The sequence below is a fragment of the Ambystoma mexicanum genome, chromosome 13 (genome assembly GCF_040938575.1).
Source record: "Ambystoma mexicanum isolate Mex_15411 chromosome 13, UKY_AmexF1_1, whole genome shotgun sequence".
In the NCBI taxonomy this organism is placed as follows: Eukaryota; Metazoa; Chordata; class Amphibia; order Caudata; family Ambystomatidae; genus Ambystoma; species Ambystoma mexicanum.
In genome coordinates, this window is record NC_090938.1 from 263,569,373 (window position 1) to 263,577,069 (window position 7,697).

General features: G+C 43.6%; 1 protein-coding gene across 1 annotated transcript; it reads left to right on the forward strand.

Moving 5' to 3' along the window:
- Positions 1-6,402: 6,402 nt before the first annotated feature.
- On the forward strand, positions 6,403-7,167 carry LOC138520316 (olfactory receptor 10A7-like). The gene has a single exon (XM_069632752.1). The coding sequence runs from the start codon at positions 6,403-6,405 to the stop codon at positions 7,165-7,167; it is 765 nt and encodes a 254-aa protein (XP_069488853.1).
- Positions 7,168-7,697: the final 530 nt, after the last annotated feature.

The following is a 7,697-nucleotide window of genomic DNA, read 5'->3' on the forward strand; positions in this document are numbered from 1 at the left end:
GACGGCCCTGCGGTTCTGTGCGCTTCCATGTTGCCTTTTCGTACGTGAATGTGGCTCTGTGTACCATGGGGGAACAGGGCGACACACAAGTAGTGGCTGGTCATTTCTTGCGGATGCAGCCCACAATGGTGATTGGTGTTTTGGAGTTCATGGCCTGATGGCTGTATGGGCTTGGTGACTTTGATGTGCATAAAATTTCTATTCTGATTTGGCCCGTGTAGCGTTTTTCTTTGCAAGTGATGTGGCATATGCCTATTTGGGGGGCGATGTATTGTGAGGAGATCTGCATTGGGTTCCAGCTTCGGAGTTTAGTTGCGTGGTACTGTACTGGGCGCGTTTGCCTACTAAGCCCGTGAGGTCAGGGATGGGGGCTGCCAATATGACAGTTTGAATGTTGTCATGCTCAGGGGCGGGGGATTGGGTTTTGTGTAACAGATGCCGGTCAGCCAGGTGGACTGGTGGAATGATGTGATTCTAGGAATATTCCTGGTCACAGGTGCCTGTGTTTGCGTGCGTTTCTTGGTAGGGGACTGTGGTCATGTCCATTGGGATGGCTTCTGTATTCGTGCCATCTGTGCCCTGCAGCTCCCATTGGCCCCTCTTGTGTTTCTTTTGTTCGTTGCCATGCATGGGTGACTTGTACATTTCAATGGTTGCATTGTGACTTCATTGCACCTACGGGGAGTTGTACTTTGTGGGCAGGGAGCGGTGTACAGGCACTCAGTGGGGCCGTTTACGGTTGATTCGCGATGCCGTACTTCTCACCATGGCGGAATGGTACATTACGCCATGCCTGATGGCGTTAGGTACATGTCCGCTAGGGTCGGAATTGGCGTACCCTTGCGCCATGGTGGTGTTTGCGGTTTCGCATGGCGCGCGCGCGCGTGCTTGGTGCAGTTAGCGTTGGCGTTCACTACGGTGTCGCTAATGGCTTCGTACTTTGCGGTGACGGGTCATAGTCGCACCGAGCGCTATTCGATGGCGGTATTGCATTTCCGCCATCGTTTTCCGATTTCCGCAAGGGTCGTAATGAGGGCCAAACTCCGCAGCATTTGATTACAATTTTTAAGGGACTGTATTGTGAAAATGAAGCGGTAGTGTGCTATGGACTGGGTGGTGAGGTCGCAGTCACCCCACTACTCTTTTGTTTGTTCATAGATGAGGTCATCGTGGAATTGGTGGATAAATGCCTAGAAGACCTACGGGTAGGCATCAACAGGGCTCAGGCCCTGTTCTTTACCTATGATGCCATCCTTTTGGCCACATCACCCATGGGTATGAGTACAATGGTACATTTTCTGGGGAAATGCGACTTGGGGCTTACATTGAACCTGAATAAACCAGAAATGCTGGTGTTCAAACCCAGACTAGCGAAAACAACAACTGTGAATGTTATGGTAAAGGGTTGCAGACTTGAGCATGTTCCCTTTAGCGACTTTTTAGGGCAACGATTTCAAGATAATTGCTCATGGTCTGCTCAAACACTGAAGGCGTGTGTTAACCTTGAAAAGGTTAGTGGTGCAACAAAAGTGTTTCACAACCGTTGTGGAGGGGAAGCAGTTTAGCCATTCCTCGAGCTCTAAAAAGGAACAGGCTATTCCCTCAGCTCTCTACGGAGTGGACGTATGGGGAACGTTAACGCTCCTAAACTCATAGTAACAGAAAATGTGTTCATAAAAAATGTTGCTGCTGCTTCCCCAGGGTTCAACAAATGCTATCATTCCCATGGAAACTCATCTATGGCCAATAGTGGATCAGTTCATAACCAGACCGGCCTTGTATTGGCTTAGGTTGTGGACAACTAAGGGACTTGAGTGCTACCGGGATGCTCTGAATCACTTATTGGAGCAAGAGGGGGGAGGAGCCTCCCGTGGGCTAAGCATGTAAAAGAAACCTTTAGGAGGCACCAAATGCCGGGAATGTGAGTCGACCCTGGTTAGAGCATCAAGGTCAAGGCTAAAAGACGCCATATTATATGAATCTAGAAGGAATATGTTGGAAGCATGCCATCACCTAAGCCTTTTGTTAAGCGTCCTTGAAACCAAAGGGGATTTTTCGGTACGAGGAGTACCTGGAAATCATCACCCCGGATTTTGTGAGATCTCTATATATAGAATTCACAATGGGTACCCCCAAGTTTACCACATTGACAAGTACACGGAGGACAGGCAATACGAGGACCTGCCCACTGTGTGATTTGGGTGAGGAAACGGTTGCACACTTTCTGTTTGTTTGTGAAAAATTACAATCCCTCACATCGTAATATTTGAAGCCAATTCTGAGGGCAAGAGGCATTGCTACCGCAAAAGAGATGTCCTGTAGTTGATGCACAACTGTTTTGCTGGTGGTGAACCTGGTATCCAAATATATACAACAGGCTTGATTTCGTAGGAATAGCCTGGACAAAGCTTGCATCACAGTTATAGAATAAGTTTTGACAGTTATGTAGTCAAAGATCTAATCTTATATAACAGTACTTGAAAATGCAATTTTTCCTATTTGCTCTAGAGAATTGACTCTACTATCTATTAGAATTTTTATTTATGATTAATTGAAATTGCACAATTGTAAATACGTCTATATAATTGGTTTTATGGGTACACTGAATAAAACTTTTGATGATGATGATAAGACAAACCTGCTTCTGATAAGCAGGAGGAGGGAAAGAAGCAGAAAGATGCAAGTCCCTGGTAAAGCACTGCTGGGAAATGATTTCAGAAACGGAGGTCTTGTGGGGCATACAACAGAACAACCGTGCACTAGGTCTCAGAGCAAGGCTGCCCTGGCCAAGTCCAAGACGGAGCCAAAGGGAAAACCCATGGATAAAGGGGTCAAGAAACCAAACAGAAGTTATGTGTTTGTATTCCCCTTAACTCACCTGACACTGAGGCCAGTCCCCTGAACCTGATGAGGATGAGGGACTACCTGAAATTCTAAACCCACATGAGCATCCTGAATTGAATAGTTTACTTGCAGAGGGGGTCCTGATAGGGAAGAGTTTAGTAAGGGCCAACATAAGTGGCCATCATTATAAGATCTTTGGAGACAGGCAGTGACAACCACCCCCTAATAGTGGAGGTGGCTAAAGCATTCCTGGGTGTTTCAAGTGAGAAATGATCTCCCCCAAAAGTAGCATTGGCTATAACTGGCCATGTTAGGTGCTCTAGTAAGTGGGCATGGCTGGATAGAAATCTGGTCCTACCGAAGGCTAACAGTAGTGTGTTACCATTGTTGGAGGGCTTTTTCTCCTCCAACCCTGAGAATTCTCCCGAAATACCATCTATTCACCAAACCCCATAGAACAATCTGCCGTAAAGCACAGGGTAGGACGCTTTGGTTTGACAGTGACTGCCGATGAGTCAAGAAGGCACTAATAGATCAGGCCAAGCTTGTTGATGTGGAAGGTCCTCTTGCACTCATTGAGGACAGGAAACACCAGTGTACTATGCTCAAGCACATGAAAGCGCTTGCCTAGGGGAACCTTGGTACCCCCTTCTGATAGCTATTGACCGTGGTGATTCTCGGAATTCTGCTCTCTGATGGGCATTGGGTGTCCGCTGGATTGTAATAACCCTTAGAGTTATATTACAGAGACATCTTGGGTGAATCATTTCTCCAGTTTATAATTCTCCACTAGGGCATTTCAGAATGCTGCCTGTGAAAGTGTTAACTATGAACAGTGTGCTCCAACATGTAGCTTTGCTCTGTTGGTCTTGACTGTGGAGGTGCTTGTTCGTGCATTTAGGAATCAGAAGTTGGACAAGGCCCCGGGCCTAGATGTGGTACCGGTGGACTTTTATGCCTCTGAGCCAGAAATTTGGATTCCTTACTTAACAAAATGTTTTAATACAGCTATCAGACTTTGTGTGGTACCTGTTTCATGTACTAACACAGTAATTGTGCCCATTTTTAAAAGAGGGGACCAGGGACTCTTCCAGCAACTACTTCTCCATATGCAAATGTGGATAGGGGAATGTGAGATCATTAACCACCCATGTGCAGGTTTCAGTAGAAGAATAAGCACCATTGATCAGAACCTACCCCTTTGACTGATATGTGATAAATATGCTGTGCTTAGAAAAATGTGTATTTACACTGTGTACATTGATTTGTGCAGAGCCTTTGACATTGTACCAAGGACAAGGTTATGGGACACTCTTTGAGACCTTAACTTACCTCTTTCGCTCTTGAGAGCCATACAAATGTTGTACTCGGGGAACACAGCTGTTGTGAGATGGGGCTTGGATGGTAGTACTACTAAGTCAGTGGGGATAGGGATGGGAGTCCGCCACTGGTACGTTGTGGCACCCAGATACTTCTGCACCATTATTAATGGCGTGATTGAGAAATTATAGACGCTACAGACGGATTCCCTGATTTTAGCATAGGAAATTATTCCAGTGCTTTTGTGCGCAGATGATGCAGTCCTTCTCTCCCTCATGCTGGTTGGACTAAAGACAGAATGAAATGCCATTGTGGAATTCTGGACTATGAATGGCTTATCAGACAATGGCTCATTACAAGTTTGGTGGTGCGGGAAAAATGTGGCAATATTTGTGTTACTAACACTTTTCCCTTACCGCCAACTTACACGTTTGCCAGTAGGGTGGCTAAGAGCTAAGAGATGGAGGTATATCAGGCACCCCACCGACAACAAAAATGCAGTAATATCCATGGAAAGGGGATTAATTTACCATTGCCAGCACCTGTAATCTGCTGGTGATTCCAGCTAATGAGGTGCCAGTAACAGTATTACCGTTTGCTGGTATCCTGGCCAAATTACCACCAAGATACCGGCAAACATATAATGAGGACTAATGTTGCAAAGACAAAAGCCTATGATTTTTAATAGCAGCAGAAGGAAGGAAAAGAGGGCGATAATCCTGGCATTGGACGAGGGCCCTAGAAGAGGTTGAGCAATATGATTATTTAGGCTTGAGAATCATAGTGAATTCTCTCTGGGATGCTCATCTGGCATGAGTCACACTTGTATGGTACAGTGGAGCACTGTTGAGATATACCAGTGAACATGTGGGTGGTGCAGTACGGGTCTCTCAGAAAGCCTATAAGTCGCAAGCCAGCCAGGCGGCCACATTTGGTGCAGAGCTTTGGGAGAACATGGGATGCCAGAAGCTCACAGTTACAGAAAATAAATATCTCAAAAACATCCTTGCACTGCCTTATAGCACTCCTAATCTGCCATTGTTTCTGGAAAACGGTATGCAGTGCATGGAATCGTTTTGTCGGGCATGGCTGTTTTATTACTTGGTAAGTCTCTGGTCAGGTTAGGAGCTGGGGAACTACTGATGTGTTAACTCAATAGGGAGGAAGGTCTCTCCCATGGTTCACACACTTAAAGCATGAATTCAGTAGCTTAGGGCTTTGTGGCCTTTGGTCCAGCCTGGATATCATGACCTCTAAGAGCAAGTTGGATGTTAAGAATGCCTACAAGTCTGGGGCAAAGAAGACCATCCTGACCTGATCCTGACCTAGGCTAGGCAATCATCATTGCTGTCAAGTGCTGGGGTACAAAGCATATCTTGACTATGTCAATCCAAAATATGGAAGAGCTCTATACCTATAACTTTGGATAGGCATTTTACCACTGGCGAGTGTTCGTAATAGGTTGAAACCAAATGTGTCTGCTGATTGCCCATTTTGCAAAGGTGTAACTGAGAATTATGTTCAATTTGTTTTAATTTGCCCACAATACATGTTGCCAAGAGCAAGGTTTCTGACGGGTCTGCAACAAATTATCTGGCAAGCACAAGGCATATTAGGCAAAGACATGTGAATTGGTAGAGTTTAAGGTTCGTGTGATTCTGACTAGGTATGCCTAATTGCAGGCTACCGGCCTAAGTCATCTAGAGACCTTTGATTTTGTTGGTATTCATATGTTCTAAAAAATGATCCTCTGTCATCTCATGTTGATGGTGTAGGAACTGTTGCTAATGTATTTTTAAGGTTGAAGAACGAATTTGAATGTTGTTGCACTGATTCTGATTTGGTTATTTTACGATAATGCTGCTATTTTTATTTAATTCTTAAATTGTTCTCTGTACAGTCTTGTTCTTAATCCCTGATTTTGTTATGATAATTGTTCTAATGTATTCTATGATTCCTTTTATGATATGCTTATATCCAATTAAAGGTGAACGAACGCAAAACAGAGTTTTAAAGTAATATGTGTTATTTTTCTCCCAGAGGATGATGAAATCTAATCCAGCAAGATATGGCAACAGGACCATGGAAACCTATTTCATTTTGCTTGGATTCTCTGACCTGCCCGTTGTGCATCATGGTTGGCTTTCTGTTCTGTTTCTTTGTATCTACCTGATGACAATAGTTGGGAATGCTACAATAGTTCTCCTTGTGACCTTGGATCCGCTACTGCAGTCCACAATGTACCTCTTTCTAAGGAACCTCTCAGTTATAGAGGTCCTTTACTCTTCAGTCTCTCTACCCAAATTGCTGAGCATCTTTTTTTGGGAGGACAAATATATTTCTTTCGTAGGATGTGCTGTCCAATCATATTTCTTTTACACATTTGGAAGGAGTGAATGCTTTATTTTGGCTTTCATGGCTTATGACCGGTATGTGGCCATCTGTATCCCCCTGAGGTATAACATTGTCATGACACGAACTCTGTGTGTACAGATGTCTGCACTCGCAATAACTGTTTCTTCCCTGGAATCGATTGGGCATGTTGCAAGCATTTTCAGCCTTCCATACTGTGGAGACAACATTATAAACCATTACTTCTGTGATCTCCTCTCAGTTTTAAGTCTGGCGTGTGCAGATACATTCTGGAATGAGATGTTCCTCTGGGCCTGCATCACACTGTTTGCCGTGTTCCCTTTCCTGCTGATCTTCACATCCTATTTCCGAATTCTCTTCTCCATTCTCAGAATCCCCTCAAAAACAGGAAGGATGAAGGCTTTCTCCACCTGCTCGTCTCATCTGACTTCTGTAATATTATTCTTTGGGTCTGGGATAGTTACCTACTTACGTCCAAAGTCGAGCCTATGGCCAGAGAGAGACAAGATTCTTGGACTGATTTACACCGTCATCACTCCCATGGTGAACCCTATCATCTACAGTCTAAGGAATCAGGAAGTAAAAGCAGCCTTTGGGAAACTCAAAATCAAATTCCTCTTGTCTTCATAATGTTAATTTATAAATTAAAGAGCTTGACTTTATTAATGAAATCTGGTAATGTTACGCATCAGAAGGGTCACATATAGTATCTTCCTTTTCATTTGAGAAATGTAATAACCACTCTGGAATAGGCTTAAAAATAAGTTTCTGTGAACTGTTTACTGACAGCATCTCGAGTATCTTGTCTGGTGAACATGCCTTTCATGTACAATTGGGGTACATATTTCATATTGTTTTAACTTAATTGTGCATTTAGCTAAATAAATAACCTTAAGCACATTTATCAACAAGATCATCAATAAAGTTATGAATATTAAGAACATTAAGAACATGTTTAAAAAAGAATACAATCAAATACATATAAATCTCATTTAATGGGACATCTTATTAATTCTCTCATGCCATTTTTCCTGTGCTGCCTTCCATAAACGAAACGCAGCTCCAGTGATAACTATGGAAGTTGCTCCGTATAGGGTATTCCAAAATGTTTACTTTATTGTGCATTTAGCTAAATAAATAACTTTAAGCACATAATCATT